Genomic DNA, 22,392 nt, shown 5'->3' on the forward strand with positions numbered 1-22,392 from the left:
CCAGAAATAAAAACATGAAAAATGTCAATTTTAAAAAAAGCTGGAAAGGAACATAGAAAAGAAAAAAAAATGAATGGGAAGCACATTAGATGGCAGGAATAAATGCAGTTTATTACCAGATATAATTGATACTTATTCCGAGAGCCAAGATGCTTGGACTATATTACACCTAAAGCATTAGTGATAGAATCACTTTTGAAATACCTTTGAGCGTCCTGCATGCTTCTTTCTTCTTCCCAGAGGGAAGAGACTGGGAAGGAGTACTCCTGCATGCTATAGCATGTCACTTCGAAGGCACACAGAAGTCTTATCTCAGTGGGTGTCCATACTTTGAGAAACAGAGGAGCGTGTTCACAAGACAAACCGGACTTGCACCAGACTTGGGTTCTTCCACATCACGTCACCAGTAGGAAATGATGTTAGCCAGAGACCATTTGGTTGTTCCTTGAGGAGGATGGGCACAATCAGGCATTGAAGAAAAATCTCAAACATAATGGTTTAGAACATTTCTATGTAAAAAGATCAAAAGAGCTATGCTAATACCAGGAAACCCACTATTAACAAAACAGAACAAAAGAAAGCCCCAACACCAACCAACCAACCAACCAACCAAAACCCCAACAACAACTACAACAACAAAAACAACAACAACAAAAACCAAGCATTGAAGGTAAAAAAAAAAAATCCTAACATAGGAGAAGCGATTGGATTTACTAGGTAGGCTCAGTGCTCATAAATTGGAATATCTATTATAATATAGTCACAAACTATATAAAGCAAAAAAAAAATGACAGAAGTGTAAGTTGAAATAGACAGTCCTAAGGAGGTTAGGCTATCTTAATTGACCTCTCCCCTTATTGAATCGTGTCAACGACGAAAGCAACTTCGTAACGGACATCAACACGTTCATCGTCAAGATCATACTTAGACCACACTCAGGAGCTGAAGAATACACTTTTCTTTTTCTCCTCTCCCTGCGCTGGGTATCAAACCAGACCCGTGTAGTTGGTGGGCAGTGCTCTAACACAGATCTACAGTCTGCTCCGGTTATGTGCTCCCTGCCAATACTATCCTACTGTCTTGTTCTTCGATTGCCACGGTCCTAAAAATGTGATTGTCAAGTAGGAATTATTATTGCTGAAATATGACCTTGGGAAAAACGTAACAGCCAACTTGAAACTTTGCCTTCTGCAAACTTCTCTATGAGTAATGTTATTTTATATGAAGCAAACATTACCAAAATTATACCATTGGTTTTAATAAACCATGACAGGTTTATTCTAACTTCTTTCTCCAGTACTTTGTGATAAACTATGTATTATAAACCATGTCTCTGTTTATTTATTAAGCTTTATATAATATCGAACTCTTTATTGTAGTTGGCTTCAAATGTGATTGACAGAGTAAAAATACGTGGCATTTTCATACTTAGTATAGCTTGACTGAGTAACAATCTTAACGTTGTACAGTAACTAATTGTCTCTTTACAGTGGGTGGTGAAAACATTTGTTACTGTTTTCTCACCCCAGACTAAGAATTCTGGCACACTCATCCTAGGCAGGACTGTTTTCTTTGGAGAAGAATTAATTATAATGAAAGAAGAGGCTTGCACATTTCAGTAACACTTGGGGCAGAAGTGTTTTTTAGTTACAGAATTCATTTCAAGTCTTTGGAGTAAGCTAACTTGGTAGTTAGGCAGCAAAAACCTGTATCTGGGAAAACCATATAGCCATGGTATAGTAGGCCTAATTGTGAAACTGAAATTCACTGATTTCTCTAAATGTCTTACAAGAAGCATAGCGCTTTTAAACTTGAACAGCACAGTACGCATGTGATATGCAAGTCATAATTCCCATTTTACAAATGCAGGAAGCGAGAAACTGAAGTTAAGCATCTCACACCAAGTTATGGGGCGACCACACAGTGTGGACTGATACAGCGTCCTTTTGTTTTGTTGTTCAATTACATTTGGAGCTCATTTTTAAAATAAGAGGTTTGTGGCTGTGGAATATGTCTTGCTGTATTGATGGAACAACACCATTTTTGACAGGAAAGTTTAAGATCAAATCTACTCTTTATTTTCCAAGGCTCCTTGTCTGACTTTTAGTGTCATGACTCATACCGCATTCATACCACTTTGGTTTCCTCATTCTCGTACTTTCTGTATGGATACAGTCTGAAGCAAACCTTATTGCGTGACAGTCACTTTAGCGTTGTCAAGGGTGAATGCTAGCTGGGAGAAAGCCTTCCTCAGTCTCTAGGGAGCCTGAGCCCTGGACAACGTTTTGAATGCCTACCATAAATCTTTCTAAATATCTTCTTATCAGATCCCGAATTTGAGAGAGCAGGAGACAAGGCAATAAGAAGTCACAGTAAGAAACAGCAACAGCCGAGCTTGGTTAGATTTCAACTTTGCCACTGCCCACTGCTTACTTATCTCCGATCCAGTCTCTTGCTCTGGATTAGGTACCTATAGCTCAGGTGTTGAAAACACCGAGCCAGTGTTTATCACTGCTTACAGAAACACTTGCTCCGGAGTTCTGGAAATCGGGTTTCACCTCCTCCATCCTTCGTGGTGCCCTCTCAGCTCCCCTAGAGACGACACTCTAGGGGGCCTGCCACTGTGTGTTCAAAAGTTAAGTCCCTGGCTGTGCGTCAGTGTCTGCGGCTGGAATGTGTTTCCCATATGTGCAGGCAACTGGAGCCTCTCCTGGAGCTGTTTGGCAGAGCTGTTTAGCAGGTGCATAAGTCTGAACATTCCTGAATCAGGAGGGGGCGGCTCTGGGATTCAGAGAGCACTAATCGGGCTACCGGCAGGAGTGAGGCGGAAGCCGGAGCATCCACTTGAGCTCCCCATTTGCAATGAATGAGAGTCGCGATGTGGGAACCCCGGGGCAGAAGTGCTTTTCCGGGACAGCGGCAGCAGAAGCCGGTTCCCAGGACAGCAGGAGGGCAGGTCCGGCCCCGAGGCCGCGCGGCCAGGTGCAGCCGCAGGGCGCGTCCCCGTGCGCCCCCTCCCCCTCCCGCCGACTTCCTGGTTCGCGGAAGGTGGCGGAGCCGCCGCCAGCCCGGTCGCGGGAACCGAGAGGCGGGGGCAGGGGCGGGGGCGGCGTCGCCGCGGTGCTGTCCCCGCGAGGCCGCGGAGGGCGCCGTGGGCCGACCGCCGCTCGGAGCAGCGCGTCCCGGACGGCGTGCGGGCGTGCGGGCGCGGGGCGACGGCGGCCCCGCAGCGACATGTGACCATGGACCGCAGGACCAGGTGAGCGGCGGCGGGGCCAGGTCTCCGCCGTCCCGGGTGCGGCCTGCCCGGTACGGCCCGCTGCGCGGCGGTCGGCGCTAGGCCGCAAAGCCTGCCCGCCGGGCGACCCGGCTTCCCTGGGCCCGGTCGGCCGTGCGCCGCGGCGGCGGGCGGGCGAGCGGGCGGCTCTGCGAGCGGTGGTTAGGAAACCGCTCCCCCGGCGTTAGGATCGTCGTTGCTCCCTTTAGGATGATTTTCCACGGTGGCCTGAGATGCTTTCTGATCCTTTTCCTTCGTTTAAAATGAAAGCGGCGTTTGTTTATGCCGGCGCTGTGTGTGCTGCTTGCAGAGTGGTATATGCGCTAAGGTGGCTGGCCCTTCACCATTGGCCATTTTACTTGTAGGGAGTAGGTAAAAAGCAATTTGAATAACGGTGGAGGCTCTGCTTGGTAGTGTCTTAGGGATAGGCATTTGCTGTTTTTCTCTGGAAACTTTACTTTGGGAAGAAATTTCGTCTTCTTTGACCGCCCCCTCCCCTTCCGTTTTACCTCACTGTGTATTAGAGCCACGGTGAAAGGCCCTGTAGATTGCGGAGAAGTATAACCGAGCCAGTAGTTAATTTATCTAAGACAAAGTCTAAATATTTTATGAAAATAGAAACGTTACACAATTTAGAATATTTCCTTTAATGTTTGACACCATAGAGAGCAGGGTGGTTAAAAAAAGCACTTACCCTTTGGACATTTAATTGTACTATGAGGGAACTTAAAAAAAAAAATTCCCAGAGCCCATTTTATGCTCATGAAACAAGTTAAGCGGGTGGGATGAGGAAGTGGAGAAATGGATATTTGTAAATTTAATTTGTATGGCTTGTCTTTCCTTCCAGTTCTATAGAATGTCACGTAATATATTTATATGTATATTTATATGTAAATATTTAAAATCAATGTTTGTTTAGAAGTGAGAGGTAGCATTGATATCTTAAAGTATATATTTAAAATGCTAATGTACAGAGGCACTCACCTTAACAGAAGTAATTCAAATATACATCATCACTTTTTTTGCATTGTGATGTCTTTTCCTTTAACAGTTTCCCCTGCCTCTCCCTCCCATTATTGTCAAACCCAAGGCCTCAAGCACTCTAGGGCAGATACTGTGTACTGGTGAGCCACATCCCGAGACTTAGTCTTATACCTTCTCATGGAAAGAGACGTTACAAAACCAAATTTTTGTTTGCTCTAAGTATCTCAGTATATTCCAGTCTGCCTTTTGAAATGTAGCAGATAAATAGGTTAGGAGTGCAGTGTAAGAAATTAGGAAGAAGAAAGACTCCAAACTAGTAACTTCTAAAGGAAGTGAAACAAACTTTCTGTACTCTGTGGAGGATTTAACGAGGAGGCCAATGTCCAAATTCCTTAAAAATAACTGATCTAAGGAAAGTAATTTTCGTTAGGTTTTGTTTCCTCAGGGTGTGTGAACAGCTCTCTTACTTTGAACACGCGCATAAGTACCATAAAGTACCATAAAGATCTCAGGAGCCTGTGCTAAATGCCCTGTCCACGGAGCGCTTTCCTGAAAGGGTCTGGGATGCAGCAGTAGTCAGGTTTTCATCTTCTGGGTTGGAGCAGGTCCTTTGGAGAAAGCAGGACAGCCTGTGTTAGATCAGCTTGAGAAGATGCTTAAGGGTGTATTGGCTGTCTAGTTTTGATTCGATAGGGTGAAAGTACACTCCACAATGCTCTTTCCCACATCGACGTTGCTCTGTGAAGTGGGCAGGGTGCATTAGAGGTGAGAAAGCATTCTCAGAGCTGACATACTTTGTCCCCTGATTCAGAACTCCAAAGTCTGAACTATGACTTACCAAACTGATAAAACGTTTTCCTTTATATTTCTACTGCCTAGTCGGGGAGAATCACAGAATATGCATGCTGAGACAGATTTAGAGGCGATGGTGCACTCGGGAGGCAGAGGCAGGCAGGTCTCTGAGTTAGAGGCCAGCCTGGTCTACAGAGTGAGCTCCAGGGCAACAAAGGCCACACGGAGAAACCCTGTCTCGAGCAACCAAAGTAAATTACAGGGATGGAGTTTTTAACTCGAATAGGCTCTGGGTTCAATCCTTAGTACCACATGTATGGAAACGTCTATTGCATAGAAACTTTATAGATAATGGCTATTTTCTGTGGAAAGTAAATATAACAAGGTGCTTTTTATTTTAGGGAAAATCCAGAAAGAACTTTCGACTTGGTATTAAAAGTGAAGTGTCATGCCTCTGAAAATGAAGGTATGTGTGTTCCTTTACTCCAAAGGTCATCCATCGAGTGTGTCAGAACAAATGTTAATACTGTGCTCTGCTAGAGCGTGGTAGCATCAGGAGCCTGATAGTGCCCAATGTCTGCGCCAGTGTCTCAAATTGCTAGTAGTAAGATAGATGCTAGGGTTGTAGAAATCACTGATGTTATCTGTGCAGCTTGGATTTCAACTTACAGCCCAGTTTTATTCCCTGTTGACAAAACTGCCCTTGTTCGTGGTGGGAAGGTATGCTTTTTTCAATTTCTTTCATCTGTGTTTGAAAACTCAGCACCACTAAACAGAAAACAACACCAGTTCTCCTGCTAGCACCAAAGGGACGGTCACCAGTCCCTTCTGCTCTTTCTGCAGTGCAGTGTGTAGGCCGAGTAGCCCCTTTGATCGGGTTTATTCCCTCCTGTTGCACAGCACTTGGGGAGGTAAACGGGTGGCAAAACTTGGGAGGTTTTCATGGTCAGACCTGAACAATTTCATGGAAAGGCAAATAGTTGCCTTTTAAAGTATTGTGACTTTTGTCCAGTTTCATCACTTTTGTCTGTGTGTTTGGGAGTGGCGTATCTGTCAAAGACGAGGGGGCATCTCCTTTTGCTTATTTTGTGCATGGTATGTCTTCATGGCTGTTTATAGTACATAGCTCCAAGATACTTAGCCCCCAGTGGCAAGGCCAGTAAGTGTGGGGGTTTGTGGAAACCTGTTAGCCATCTGAAGCCTGGGAGGGAAGTTTCTGACACTCTTAGTCCTAAGACTAGGCAGCAGTTACATGCTCTTAAGTAATTTGGCTCTGTACACCTTAAAATAGAGGAGCCCAGCCCAAGCCAGCTGTGGCGAAGTAGGCACGGCTAATTTTAGGTAGGAAATCACACACATTCTTGGCTCCGGATTGTCCATGTGTTTCATTTCTGGCCTGCTGCAACTACAGCTCTGATCAGGTTTGCCAGCTAGCAAGAACTCCTAAGGTCTAAGGAGCCTCTTCCAATTAGAAAAGTCAACTTCGCTGCCCTCTACGTGGTAAAGTTTGTTCACATGGGTTCTCCCCAGGCACAGCCATATCCTCTGTGCAGTTTGGGAATGTTATGCTGAAGGAACACACACACACACACACACACACACACATTAGTTTTCCAAACCCTACTTAAATTTATAGTATCTTTCTGGCATGGGTTAGCCTTAAAAGAAGTACCGTGCTGTTAACCTCAGCTGTGTGGAGCAGTGCTAGCTGATATGCTACACAATAGGAAAGGCCCTTTTGGGAATGCTGGGCGCTTGGTCATTGGAATCGGGTGCTCTTCAGGTCACAAAGCAGTCTTATAAAGGAATGAAGCTGCTTCATATAACAACCGGTCTGCGCATGTGTTAGAGAATCCTCGACCTTCGTGTAAGGGCTCCGTGGTTTTGTCCTTGCTTCCTCCCTTTGCTCCTTCTGCTTTTTTTATGACTGGTTATTCCAGTGTACAGCTTTTACTAACTTCTTTTATTGCCATCTCGCCTTGTGGCTGCTGTAAAATGTACGATTTCCAGAGACATCTTCATTAGTATTTTATGGTCTGGCGAAGTTGGAAATATCACAAATGGGAAAGATAGACGATTTTTAGCTTCTCTTATGTCTGTGATGTGTGTGATTGTGTCTGCTCCTGTGTGAGCACTGGCACATGCTTGCCTTGTTGTATGAGTAGAGGTCGGAAGAGACTGTCAAGGGTCGGCCCTTCCCTACATTCTACCTTGTTTGTGATGGAGTCTCTTGCTCACAGCTATTGTGTATATCACCAGGCGAGCTGCTCTTGCGTTCCGGGGTGGCCTTGGGGAGGTTGTCTGTCTCCCCCTGTTTCCTCCTGGAGCTGGGATTGCATGCATGTCTTCCTCACTGAACTTGAGTTATGGGAATCTGAACTTAGGTCTTAACATTTGTGAGCCAAGCTCTTTACCCACTGATTGTCTTCCTAGCTCAGAGAATTGTCAGGACTACCTCAAATCAACCTCTTTCCATCCCCCAACTTAGACACTGTTAGAGATTGAACTTAGTGCCACGTGCACACTCTATAAGTCAGAACCACTGAGCTGGAGCCTCAAGCAATTAGTCCATTCTAGCATCCTACTGGACAGCAGCTTCTAAAACTGTTCTGATACTGTTTCTCACTCTCTCACTACCGTAGCTCAGGTTGGCCTCAAACTTGGGAGCTCTGTACTTCAGCTTCCTGAGTGCTGGGATGGGGTGTGCCTCTGCACCTGGCGTAAAGGCTTCCTTCAAAGCTACACTCAACCACATCAAAATGTCACCCTCTCCTCCTTCATTGATGCTTTAAATCAGGAGAACATAATGAATGTCTTAGGTTCTATGAAACTATAATCTAAAAAGTCACAGCACTTATAAGTAAGTGGGATCGAGATGTATACTTTTATGCCAAATTAAGAGATCGATTACCTTCTTTGTTGGTAAACATATAAAGGGAAATATGTGGAAATTCTTTGAAAAGTATTAGAATATTTCTTGTCTAACTGTCAATACTTGTCTATTTTGACAAGAACCTGGGTTGTATTTTGGCTTGTTTGGAAGGTTGTTCTGTCACTGTGGTTGACTTGGAGGAGACTAAGCCATGTAACTTAGGATGCTTTTACAATGGCCCTGCGACTATGGGCATTTGACAGTCTGTGTAAGAGGAATGCCATTGGATGAGTCATCAGCTCTTATGAAATTACAGGTCCTATCATTTGAAGACTTAGATGTCTTGTGGTTTCTAGATGACTATCAGCAGACCTTGGAAGCCTGCTTTTTTTGAATATGACTGCAGGTGGAGGAGGAGGGGGGGGGGGACTTTGGCTTTTATGACTCTTGCTTTAGAACCAGAAATCTCCTTTGCTAAAATCCCTCAGAAACTGTCAGGCCGAACCTCAGTGGCAGAGTTGTCACGGCTATGACCACTGCTTAGGAGGACATCATGGCCCCTGGAGGGACGGAGGGCTGTAATCAGGATCACTGCGATAGGCCTGCTAATTAATTTGCAAGGAGTAGGTAATAGGAGACTAGCTGAAGTATTCTTTGTAAAGGGTTGTTGAGAGCATTACTTTGTTCTTTTGATGGCTCATTTCATCATATAGAAAATGTGCCCTGGGCAAACATCTCTACTCTTCATGTCAAAATATTTGACTTTCTTATTTGTCTTTTTCATTTTATATGTATGTTCAGAAGTCAGATTAAAAACAAATTTTATTTCTTTTTATGTGAGTGTGTGTGTGCACATATTGGTGCCTACAGAAGTCAGAAGAGGGTTAGGAATCTCCTGGAGCTGGAGTTACAGGTGATTGTGAGCCACCTGGCCTGGGTACTGGAGCTGACCTTGCATCCTGGAAGAGCAGCAAGTGCGCTTAGTTAGGGAGTCGTTTCTCCACTTCCGGTTCACTTGGACTCGACTGGTTGGCGAACTGTAGCTCGATATACTGTGTCTTCATCTAATCTGTTGCCGTCTGCACTTGTTTCAAGGAATTTTATTCTTATTTCTGAACACAACACATTTTAGAATACTGTATAATAAGTAGTTTCCTTTGGACCCTACAGATTTGAAGCTGTGAGAGGACCTGATGATGTCCTGTATTCTGTCTCCTCCGTTTAATAGAGTTGTTTCTGGTAATGTCTTCTTGTTGGCTTTGGTTTCTTATTTTAAATGGAGACTTTCCTGGCAAGACAGTTTGCCAGTAGCTTGTATTCCAGAACACAGTGCTACAGTTTAGATCTTAATGCTGTTCTTGGTGGCTCTCCAAGCTCATTGCCTTTGCCACCCTTCTGCTTGCCCACTTTCTCACAGAGACAGGAAAGTAGAGAGAGCAGAGACAGCCTTGCTGCAGTTCTAATCACAAAACTTACAGCACTCTGCAGCACGTTCTCCAAGGAGACTGGACATTTCACAGAGATGAAAACTAACGATTCCTTAGTCAAAATGCCTTTTCTAAGGCTTTCATTTTTGGCTTGAGGATTCTGCTCTCTCTCTGTCCTGTCCTTCTACCCCCTCCCCCTCCCCCCTGTTGCTAACTGACTGTAAGAAGCAGCAGCAGCAAATATTTATGGGTGTTTACTTGAAGCCAAGCACAAGTCTGTAGATTAAAAAAAATGTACTAGGTTCTTAAGTCTTACAAAAATCTTACAGGATAGGAAGTGCTACTCCTACGAAGAAATTAAAAGCCCAGATAAATTAAGAAATTTGTCTAAAATGTGTTCCCATGTCCCAAGCTTAATTACTTTTCCATTGCTGTGGTCTCTTTTTTATAACATGAGGGCACAGAATATTTTTTTTTTTTATTAACTTGAGTATTTCTTATATACATTTCGAGTGTTATTCCCTTTCCCGGTTTCCGGGCAAACATCCCCCTCCCCCCTCCCCTTCCTTATGGGTGTTCCCCTCCCAACCCTCCCCCCATTGCCGCCCTCCCCCCATAGACTAGTTCACTGGGGGTTCAGTCTTGGCAGGACCCAGGGCTTCCCCTTCCACTGGTGCTCTTACTAGGATATTCATTGCTACCTATGGGGTCAGAGTCCAGGGTCAGTCCATGTATAGTCTTTAGGTAGTGGCTTAGTCCCTGGAAGCTCTGGTTGCTTGGCATTGTTGTACTTTTGGGGTCTCGAGCCCCTTCAAGCTCTTCCAGTTCTTTCTCTGATTCCTTCAATAGGGGACCTATTCTCAGTTCAGTGGTTTGCTGCTGGCATTCGCCTCTGTATTTGCTGTATTCTGGCTGTGTCTCTCAGGAGCGATCTACATCCGGCTCCTGTCGGTCTGCACTTCTTTGCTTCATCCATCTTGTCTAATTGGGTGGCTGTATATGTATGGGCCACATGTGGGGCAGGCTCTGAATGGGTGTTCCTTCAGTCTCTGTTTTAATCTTTGAGGGCACAGAATATTAATGATGTGTGCTGTAGGTCATTTAAAACTCAAATACTGTGTGTTTTCTGAAATTAATAAATTAATTATAATTCCTCTTCCAACAATTACTAAACTTTTCCTTGTATAATTCTTTTCATAGACTGTGGACTCCTCTTCATTTATAAGGCCTATATCTTCAAATTAAATGCCTTCAATCTAACACTTCTAGTTATTAGCAGTTTCAAACACATCCTTAGCAAATTTTGTTTACTTTATTCCTGTATTATTATCTGGATTATTTCTCTGAGATCAAGTCCTTTTACTGTAGGGTTTTTATCTTATTTTACTTTGATGAGATCCTCCAGCTTGGTATTGAATTATCTCCTTCTTAAATCTCCCTCTTATGTTAACAGTTTGACAGCATTCATTTTCTTAAATCAGAATCTTAAGTTGAATAATTTTAATTTTTTCCCATACCTTGTCTAAGAAGGCATTTATTAACCGCATTTCATTATTTTCTCTCAATAGTGTGATGACATAGTTTGCTGAATAGCATTTTGGGACTTACTATGTTCATAAAGAGTTTAATATAGTCATGCATAGTTATAGTGGTAGCTTGATTAAGTGTTGGTTTACCTTCTAGAAAATTCTTCCTGAACCACATTAGTTTTTTTTCTTAAGGGAAAGCTCACTGAAGAATCTGACATCCTTAGTGAATATAGAATGAAAAAGTGTATCCATTGGGATTAGGTTAGTGCTGGCTGTCGGACGGACAGCAGATGCTGACTCATTTAATTCAGAGAACTGCTTGCAGGAGTTATTTTAAACACAACTGTGCTTGTAGAACAGTCTTAAACACAAATTGGCACAGCAGTAGCAGGAACACTAGTGAATGAAAAAAGAAAGAAAGAAATGGGAAGGAAACAAAAAATGAGTAGTCTTGGGTTTCCTCACCAAATTGGAAAAAAAAAAGAATTAAAGAAAGGAAAGGAATCATGGCTGCACCTAGGTATGGTGGAGGAGTAAAGTTTTTGTAGATATGTTTGAGAGAGTAGTTAGAGAGCCATGACACAGGAGAGTCCAGGGGGACTCTGCCACATGGGGATAGAGGGGAACTAGCCCAGCAGCCAGGAGTCCCTAAGGTACCAAGAGAGCAGGTAACTGAAATGGTGGCATTGTATAGGAAAGAGTAGCCCCTCTAGCCACTGGACAATTGAGGGCAGGTGCAGGGCATACCAGCCAGGAGGACCGTGTCACTGGTAGGGACTGAGGAACGCAGGGAGAATCTGGAGGCCAGTGTCCACCTTGATTGTTGAATAGGCACCTCAGCCTTTTGTCCCAGAAATATATATGTATGTATATGTATATGTTGGGCATTGAGGTATCTTCTGCATTCTCACATTCTACTATAGAGTGAGACCATATCTCAAAGTCAACACACACACACACACACACACACACACACACACACACACACACACACTATGACATACTTTGATGTACTCTGTGTGTTTAGGTTTCTCCTATCAAGTACTCATGTTTCCCTTCCTTGTCTCACATCACAAGACTCTAGTCAGCCCAGGAAGTAGAATGCTATTGGGGAACGCACACTGAAGTGCTATAGGAGGTTTGACGGTATTGACTGTCATCGGATATTCTGCAAGTCAAATGTTCTTAGGGTAGCTGTCTTAGCACACCTGGTTTATGTTCATTAGCATGTGCTGTGCAAGTCCCTTTCTGTCCAGATATATTAGGACAAATGAGGGCAATCTGTACTATAAATATTTATATACTACTACATTGCTCATGAAAATGAAACTATTCATTTCCCCATAGATACTAACTGGGAACAAAATTAATGTGATTCGTTAGAACCCTATTTGTGGAACATGCCATTTTTCCCAGTAGCAAATAGTGAAGTGTTCTTTTGTTTGTGTAGGGTGTTACGGTTTCTTCCCAGAGCCGCTGCTGTGTAAAGTGCAGGTTAAGCATCACTGTTTTGGATGTGCTTCTGTGTCTTGGGTAGGGTTCGATTGCATTTCATACTCCGTGATCTGGTCTTAGTAGCTGCTTTAGTTGTTTCATGTCTTTTGCTGCTACTGTAGTCTGAGGTGACCCCTTGTCTTTGAATTTTGATGGTCTCCACGGCGATGTGGGGCCCCAGGCCTGGGCCCCCGTTCCCCGACTTGTGTTCACCATCCCGTGTTCACCTCTCTGGCCCGGGCCTTGCCGAGCTGGTGCAGTGCAACAGTTTGTTAGGCTTTTCCTCAGAGTGTTTCTTCTAGAGTTTCAAGGAGATATGTTCTTAGAATACTTGTGACAGTAGTCTGTACCGGGGAGATTGTTCTTATGTTTTCACGTTGCTTCCTGTCTTTCCTGCAAAGATGTATGTTGGTTTGTGAGTCTGAGGCAATATTTATCTACTGTGGTATACATTTAGCACTTAAACACAAGATTCTTGTGTTGTACGATTGAATTGATGTGTCAGGCAAGGTGGGACAGTATTTGTATAAAACTGCAGGATAAGTTGATTTATTTCAGATAGCAATTAATTTTATCTATAGAAGAACGTGTATTCGTTCTTATTTCTATAATGGGCCATCATTGGCCTAGTGGAAAACTTGCCCACAGTGGCACTGGATTGAGTTTTGGGAGGTCTTTGCTTAGGAAGCCACAGCTCAGCAGTGAGTTCTTGACTAGCATATGTGAAGCCCTGGGTGGTGTTAGAGCTCAGGACAGTAGAGCAAATAAGGGAGCTTGTACTTTCCTAGAGGAGAAGCTGCTCTGTTGTTTTAACACTTGTGAGCCTCTCTTCCTGTGGGGCAGTGGACAGTTACCTGCTGCCCAGGGATGTGTCAGTCCCTAGTACTTTGTTATAAAATGACCCAGCTGCTCCCCAACTCTTTAAATGACACATCAGGTGGGCGGGTGTTACTTGAAGGACTTATATGAGTAAATTCACAGTGAGGTGTGAACAACTGATAGACAGCCCTCAGGGGAACATTGTAAATTTAAAGAAAGCCTTGTAAACTCAGGCTAATTAAAAAGATACAGTCTAGGGCTGGAGATGTAGCTCAGTGGTAAGTACTTGGCTAGCATGTGTGATTGGCTCCTTGGGTTAATCTCCAGCACAACCGAATGATGACATAAAATAAAATGAAAAATAGGTTTGTCAGAAAGGAACATTCTAGTTGGGCCTTACTATATTTCTCCCAGCTTTATTAATGTTCAGTAATTCTTGAATTAATGACTCTAATAAGTATGTAAGTATATTTAGAATATGTGCAATAAATTAATTAAATTTCGTTATATGTGAAACATCCCTAGTTAATTAAATAAAGCTGTAACATAATAATTAAAGACCCTTAATTATGTTTTTATTTTCCTGATTGGACTTTAAGTTGGATGTTTTACAGAAATAGTGATAAAAATAATATTTGGCATTCATAATATGTCAGGAAATATAACAAGTGTCTATATATCCATATTATTTTTAATTATAGGAGATAGAGATTGTATTTTCAGGAAGATAAGTGGAGGCTGAGAAAGGTCAAATTATTTCCCCAACATGCACAGGGCAAGAGGTAGGACTGGGATTTGAATCTGTTTCTGTGATGTGGAACCCAGGCTCTTAACCATTTAAGAACCAGGCTCTTAAATCAGTTCTTAAATCAGATATTTCATGGTGATGTTTATAAAGCCAGATATTTTGAAAATCCGTAATAATTCTAAGTTTGGCTGCAATTATATAATTATTAATTATTTAATTTTAAAGTTACGTTTTTTATCATTTAGCGTGCATGTGGACATGCGTGCTTACCCTGTGGCATGTGCGTGAAGGAGGTCAGAGAACAGTCTGCGAGCACATTTACTCACTGAGCCATCGCACCGTCCCAGAGTTCTATTACGTATTCCTGTGCTCCAGGCAGAGGGAAGTGTGCCTCAGCACCATACAAATGTTTACTCTTCTCCTTCATTTCAGTGAGTCTTCCCACGTGCCAGTTATGAGTCAGGCACAGGTAAAAATTGTTGAACGGAGTGTGCCACTTCCAAATTGTAATAATGCAGTAAAGGCTGTGGTGTGTAACAGTAACGTGAAGTCACCCGTCCCCTTCCAAACTCGTTTTGTGTATGAGTCTAAGGACAGTGCAGCTGTGAGGTGACGGAGGATGTAGCTATTAGATAGTTTCCAGCCATCACTTGGTGTCAGGCGATTATCTTTTCTTCAAATTATTTTGGGTTTTTTCGTTTAAACTCTTGTGAATGATTCTGAGGAGATAGACTGCTTTTGGTATAAACACATCTAACGCAGTGGTTCTCAGCCCAGGGAGAGTAACTCCTGTGGGGGATTGAGTGACCCTTGCACAGGAATCGCATATCAGATATCCTGCATATCAGATATTACATTACGGCTGGGGTCACCGCAACATGAGAAACTACTTAAGGGTCTCAGTATTAAGATGGTTGAGAACCACTGAGCTAAGGAGAAAAAACCAAGGTCTCCTTCCTGCTAGTGTAGTACAACCTGTCCTGATTGGGCACTGCTGACTCCTCAGTGTGTAAAATGAGTTTAATACTAGGAAAGCACTTGTCGAGCTGTCTAAGGATGATTATTGTTTTAGTGTTGTTTTTTTTTTTTTTTTTTTTTTTTTTTTTTGTGGCCGTGCTGGGGTTGAGCCCGGCACTGAGCCACATCCCCAGCCTCTGGGCTGGTAAAGGCCTGGAAATCTTCAGGTGGTATTGAGGATTTACTAGTGGTTTATCATTAAACTTGTTTTCTTTAAAAACACATAGTTTTGGAAAATGAAATTATAGAATTTAAAAACAATGCAAACAAGATTATGAATAGTATAGGTCACTGACATCCTGAGTGTTGTCCACTAGATTCTCAGCTGTTGACGTCAAGTGCCTGTCTCACTTGGGACCTCCGGAAGGTAGGTAGGTAGGTATATATATATGAATATGAATGGTGTTCAGAATTATTTGGCAAATTATTTTGGGTCATTAAAGTAAAATTAGAATAAGATTGTCTTGTACACCTCAAACCTAGTGGGGGTTTGAAATCTTTTAGAAGATGTCAGTGTAAAGGACTTTGAAAGATTGCAGATTCTTATCATCACATCAAGTGGGTGCTCCAGTTAAGACATTTAAAAGTAGAACTGTTGATAAACCACAGACTGTGACTTGGTAGGCAGAAATGATAAAGATCAGGCAAGGCCCTTCCTCTTTCAGTTCCTCCTTATTTGTCACTTGAACCTGTAAAAAAAAAAAGCACATAGCTATCAGTGTAGTATATTCCATGGTCATTTGTTAGATGTGTGGGCTTCCAGAAGTTACTAATTTCAGAAGTAGATATTTCTGGGGTTGGTAGAAGAAATGCAGTCATATAAGGGAGTGTTTGGTCATCACATTTACAAGTAATTATGGTTAGGCAGCCTTAAAACTTTGTTCCCTGAGTAGCTGTAAAACACAGCTGACGGCTGTTGTTATGCGCTCATTCTAGGCCCTAATGTTAGTTGGCTTCAGACTCCACCAATTCAGGTGTGTGCGCTTGTAAAGATTTATATTTCTAATTATGTGTATGTGTGTGCCTGTGTATGGGTGTGTGCACAGGACTGCAGGTGCCTGGGGGGCACCTCACAGGGGTGCTGAGAGCTGAACTCTAGTCCCAGGCAATAGTGCTCAACCCTAGAGGCGTGATTTAGTGCTTAGGAACAGCACATATCTTTAGGGTCTGTGTATTGTTACTCCTGGGATAATATGCATAAAATGCTTTAAAAAGAATTAGAAATAGTTCTTGTTAGAGTCCAAGTATTTCAGGTCCCATTTATGGAACAGGAAATTGTGTAATTATTTTGGGATTGTTTTTAAAGATCTTGAATAACTTAATTTCTTCTATAAGTCCGATAGTATTTCAGTAATAGTTGTAAAGCATCTAGTGGGCTTGACTTATTTGGATTAGTAGACGGTTATCACTTTTACTATTTATCTATGTTATCATATATATGTGTGTATGTATACACACACATACAAATTTTATTACCACAAAGGACTTAAACGCTAGCTTTGGGGCCCTTACTGTCTTGCTGACATGTGCGGCTTCATGAATCATGTAGTCCTGTCTTGACTGTAAGGGCAGCACTTTTATCATGATTGTATGCTTACTGTGAACAGATCCAGATATGTTAATGAAGAGATGTAGGCTGGGAATTGATAGGAAAAATTATAACATGCTAATGTTTAATGGCAATTATAGTATTGGTAGTGATATTGAATGCTTATCCTAATAATAGTAATGCTAACATTCATTACTTGTTTGGACAAGTATGTAAATATTTGAGTCTCACAGTTAAAGACACAGTTGAATCCAAAATATTCTGCATACAGGGTGTCATCTTGCTGGGTATGGTCGGTGAGGCAGGGGTGGCTGTCCACAAGCCTTTGCAGCTGCCTTGCCTCTGATAGTAACCGCATTACTGAGTAGGAGCGTGGCATTGGCCAGGTCCTTTGACTTGTATTGCTTTCATTTTCTGTATTTGTAAAAGCTTTGCATGGCATTCAGTTCTTATGAGATTCAATTTCATAGTTGTGGAGAAGAGTTTTGTAAATTGTGCTGTTAAACCTTATGTATAGAGAAATGTTTATTTGGTTTCTAAGCTCTGTGGTGGTTATCTGTGTTAAGAGTCTAATCACTTGAATGAGAACTGTTAACTTGGAAGAAGGGACAGCTTAGCGGAAGTCAGCGACGGACTTCTTCCACCTCCTCTGTTCAGTGTTGGGGAAGCATTAAGAGCAGGCTGGTGAAGCTCTGAGCGCTCTGAGCTTAGAAGTTAGTTTCGTGTTCCAAGGGAAATTTGGCAGAGAAGTCTGCACCATCATAGTGATGGCACCAGTTAAACTTGCGTGTGCTGGGTGTGGCTCCGCCTTTCCTCCCTTCTCCTTCCCTCTGTGCTCTCCCCTCCTCTACCCCCTCCCTCCTTTTCTGGCACTGGGGATATGGTCCTTGGCCTTGTGCTTGCTAGGGACATGTCTTGCCACTGCTACACCTCCGTCAGGACATACTTTTCTTGGTCCTCTCCGCCTCAGAACTTTTTCACAGGTGCGTCGTAGTCAGATGGAATTCCCTTATGTTTGCAAGTGTCCAGACTTCTAAGATTACCGCTCAGAAGCTGAGAAGTTGTAATGGGTGCTGTTGACATTGAAGACGTCACAGAAGTACAGGAGTTCTCAGAGGGTATCAATTGTGGGATCTGAGGTAATCGGCTGAGTTCTATAAAAATCAGTACTAACAAGAGGTTATGAAATATTTGGGAAGGACTGTTTAACATTCAGGGTTTTTCAAAATTTTGAATATTTTTATGTGTATGTGTATAAACTTTACCTATATATAAAATAATTGAGTGTCATTTTATATTTTAAATATACACAAATTAAATGTACATATACATACAGACACATTCATATTTATACATACATGTGCAATATCTAGGAATAGAACCAAAATTTAAAATAAGATTCAATTATGTATAGCTGAAGCTAATTTATAATAAATTATATGTGCATATACATATGTAAATGGTTGAAGTTATATCTGCATATATATGTCTGTACACACCACACACACACACACACACACACACACACACACACACCTTTTGGTATGTTTGTTTATATCTTTTGGTTTTTGAGACAATGTCTCACTTATAGCCTGAATTGGCATGGAAGTCACATTTAAATCAGGCTAGCCTCAGACTTACAGCAATCCTCCCATCGTAGTACCCTACTAATGGGACTAGAGATTTGAGGAGGTCAGAGGTGGAATTTTCCATTTGTGATGTCATGTTGATGCTTATGGTTTCAGAGTTTTGAGGAATTATTCAGATTTTTGGATTAGGAATATCAGTCTGGACTGGTTTATAATTAAAATGACAGTAAATGCAAGCCTATCCACTAATGATGTCACCTCTGCTTACCTGGATTTTTTTTATAATTTTCTTGATTATGAAATTTAATTGGGGTCTAGGAATTGTCTTGAAGCAAGATTTTGTTAAATTATTGATATACATATTTTCCCTGGGTAATTTAATACATTTCATGGAGCTTATATTTGCCAAACAAATGTAATTTGCTTAAGATTGTATATTACATGTATTGTATATGATGTTTCTTAATTTTATTTATGCCATAGAAAATAACAGCAGTTCTGTGGTACATCTGAGAAATAGTCCTGCAATGACAGGAAGCCACTGGGCTGGCTTGGCCAGGGTTGTAGGCTTCTCATGGTCTCAGTTGTCTACCCCATTACTGACAGACACTAGACTACTTCCTTCATGGTGAAGTCTTCCTTCATGGTGAGAACCTCCTTTTTTCCATTGCTTTCATCGAGTATATCATTGTAGAGTGGCAGAATTCTACAGTGAGAATGGACTTGGAAGAAATCAGGCTAGAATTATGGCTTAATAAGGTTTTTGAGGTTGTGTGTGTGTGTGTGTGTGTGTGTGTGTGTGTGTGTAGGTATGTTTGTATGTATGTGTGTGTATATGTATATATGTAGGTATGTTTGTATGTACGTAAGTGTGTATGTATGTGTGTGTGTGTAGGTATGTTTGTATGTATGTGTGTGTATATGTATATATGTAGGTATGTTTGTATGTACGTAAGTGTGTATGTATGTGTGTGTATGTATTTATTGTTTTTTTGAGGGAGACTTTCTTTGTGTAGTAGCCTTGGCTGTCCATCTGCCTCTGCTTCCCAAGTGCTGGGATTAAAGGTGTGTGCCGCCACTACCCAGTGAGCCTTAGTTTTTACAAAGAGTCTTTAATCTGAGAGCAATTAAAATCCCTTCTCTTTTTATCATAAAGCTAGGAGGAGTAATAGAATAGCAAAGCACACACACACACACACACACACACACACACACACATCACACATCACACACACACAAACACATGCACACATGTTTTTTAAACAGTAATTTTTATTATGATTTAAGCAGGTACATTCTTTTTACTATTCTCTTACTGCATTGTATGTATAGATATATATTTAACATATATTAAGCTAATGTCACAGTATACCAGTGAGGGATTTTGATTTTAATCTTGTACAGAAGATAATTATAGGATTTAACAATGACAATAAAAATTAGGAACTATAAGGGTGCTTTGGCCTTGATGTTAAAATCTATAAAGTGGGCGATTATATTAAATTTGCTAATCATGATTGGCAGAACATTCTGTTTCTCAGTCATGTAGCTGCTCGCTTCAGGATAATCCTTCATTATTTAATAAAGCAGCTCGTCTGGTACCATTGCTGACGAGGTCTCAGGTTTCTGGAGTCTGTAGAGCTGTTGTGAAACTTAACAGCTTGTAGCGGAGTTGGCACTGTGAAAATGTGGATCAGGACCTTCAAGTGTCCTCTGTTGGCTACAGTCTTATCCCACCTAGAGCCTGAAAGTTTTATTGTTGAGACCTCACTTGTCCCTCGTGTTACTAGGTAGTGTAGCACAGTGATTCTCGTGTGTCACTAGTGAGGTCACTTGGAAAGATGGCTGGACTATATGCTGCCTTTATCTTTTTGGGAACATCACTTGTCTATATGTGTGAACATAGCATGTTCTTTTCTTGTAAGAACTGTTTTTATTTCCTTAGATGCATTCCAACAGCACAGCATTTGTCCCACACAGGTTCTGCACTGTTGCTGGGGTTTAGGCGTCTCAGTCCTGCTCACTTTTCTTTTGGTTTCCATTTCTCCTTCTTGTTCATTTCCTCTGTTGATTCCATCTTCTCCTCCACCTTCTACCTGGATGGATGTCATCTTCTGCCAGTTTGCTGGGAGGACACATTGTACTGGTCACCTGTCCCCCCACCTCTAGTTAACGTCTGTATTAATGTCATTCTGCCACTGCAGCAGTGTGTCTTGTCTTCAATGACCAGCTTGCTTTCCAGACATTCAAAGCATTATGTTGAACTCTGAAGTCTCAGAGCACATTTGTTCCATTGGTTGGTCTTCGTCTACTGAACATATAAAAATTCCTCTTTTTTTGCTAAGTCATTTTAATTTTACAAATATATCGACTTCACTATGATGCTTCCGTAGTGCACAGATGGTGATTTGCTGACTGCCGTTTTACTTTATGCTCATTTCCCTTTAGCTCTATGGAACCCCCTTACCTGTTCTCAATTATTTTCTTGCTGACAAATTGTCTTTTAAAATGTCATGTGATACTGAAAGGAATGCTTAGATAATCCTATGCCTAGCTATCAAAGAAGTGTGCAATTTAGTGAGATAGAAATAAATTCAGGCTTACTAAAGTAGCTTTTTTTTTTTTTTTAAAAGCACCACACGGGACTGCTTCTCTCATAAAGACAGAATTCTTGCAAACTAAGTAATTACAATGGAATGAACTAGTACGCTTTGTTTCTGGGTGATTGAAGTTCCTCTGTTTGCTGAACACCTCCTCTTCCTATTTGAAGATTACTACGAAGGTGGGGAAGAGCTGCTCTGAATCAGACAGTAAAACCATGGCATTCTGTCTTTGTTTTTTACTACATGGTTTTTTGGCCTCTCCAGATTAAAAAAAAAATGTCTTCACCCCCCTTCCCCTTATTTTATTGTTAGATAAGGGAGGAGGAGGAGGTGATAGAACATTTATTTCTCGGTGACTTCTTTTCCTTTCACTTTTGGCACTATGTTAATAAACACTCCGCACTGACTAAGTGGTACACTGAATGACTCTCCTGTTTAATATATATATGCTAGCAACATCGCATCTAGTACAGCAGACCATTTCTCCCTCTAGTTGTGACTGACAGCAGGAGGCACTCAGCCAGCTTCATTCCCACAGTCAGTCTGTGTTGGAACTTCATGCTGCTTTTATTGCAGCTCTGATATAGTTATGATGACTCATACCATCATTTGTTTTTATTTTATTAATGTCTATTAAAAAGAGAGAAAAGACAGAGTGGAGATCCTTAGGGATAGGATGGAGCAAAACAAACAGTGTAAGCATTTCTTGCTTGGTGTATGCACATGCCGCTCTACTTGGCCATCTTGTTATCGATGGGCATCTTGAAGACGTGGCCAGGCAGCAGGCACAGTTCTCTTCACTAAAGCCCCAAAGAGGCCCATGAGAACCTTCAGATTTGGGAACTCATCCAGGAACTTGGGCTCAAACATATGGTTCAGGCTTAAGATATCCTAAGTGAGAAATCCACAAAGGTGAATTTTCCCCTTGTAAACTGTGAGAATTTCCCCAGGAGTAGTGATGTTTGTTTAAGTCATGTAGGTAGCTATTCCTAGCATGGTGGCTTCAAACTTTCAGCCCCCCCGCTGTAGCAGAGCCATACAAGTTGCGAATGGAAATCCATGATTCGCTTTTTCATGATGTCCACTTCTGTCTTTTCTTCTTCAGTATCACCATGCATGTTGTCTGAGCAGTGAGGTAGCTCAAGATGGCAGTACTCTGGGGGAACCTCATCTCATCTGTGAAGTAGCATGGTTAGGGAAGTCTGGACCAAGCTTGAGTTTCCTGTCCAGCCATTGACTCTGGAGGTAGTCATGCGCTTCCCCACACATGCATATTTCTGCTCATAGCCACCATAGGTGCACTCCAGGAACATACAGTGAGTGGCCAGCCCTAGGGTATTCCAGTAACAGAACCGTAGATGACCTGTGACAACAGGAAGGCTCAGGTTTTCTTTCTCCTGGGTTATGGTGGTGTCTGGCTGCTTGGCTCCATATAAGTCCCAGTTCTGGGTTGCATTTATATTTGTGGGGTGTTCTAGTAAATTCTTTAAGTCACATTTTCGAATGCAGTACATAATGCCAGTCTATGTAACTGACATTATTTCAGAGGGCTGGTGCGATGCTGTGCTTTGAAGGCAATTGAATGAGCACGTGCTGGGGAACCGTGCTTACCTCTACTAAGTTGTCCTCCGGCTTTGAGCGTCAAATAGTCTTCTCTCTTGTGGTTCTCATACCCTGTATAATATCTCCCCT

The 22,392-nt window shown here is 42.0% G+C and overlaps 1 protein-coding gene across 9 annotated transcripts in view; it reads left to right on the forward strand.

Moving 5' to 3' along the window:
- Positions 1 to 2,604: 2,604 nt before the first annotated feature.
- The window catches only part of Dennd1b (DENN domain containing 1B), a 227,656-nt gene continuing 207,868 nt past the window's right edge, over positions 2,605 to 22,392 (forward strand). For 2 of the 9 annotated variants that reach the window (XM_003751245.4, XM_003751244.4), the window contains exons 1-2: positions 3,128 to 3,259; positions 5,455 to 5,519. In XM_003751245.4, the coding sequence (XP_003751293.1) occupies positions 3,243 to 3,259; positions 5,455 to 5,519 (82 nt within the window). In that variant the 5' untranslated portion in view covers positions 3,128 to 3,242. The other 7 variants (XM_063272684.1, XM_039091333.2, XM_008769580.3 and 4 more) reach the window with 7 other exon arrangements.

Source organism: Rattus norvegicus, chromosome 13, assembly GCF_036323735.1.
Source record: "Rattus norvegicus strain BN/NHsdMcwi chromosome 13, GRCr8, whole genome shotgun sequence".
NCBI classification, from domain to species: Eukaryota; Metazoa; Chordata; class Mammalia; order Rodentia; family Muridae; genus Rattus; species Rattus norvegicus.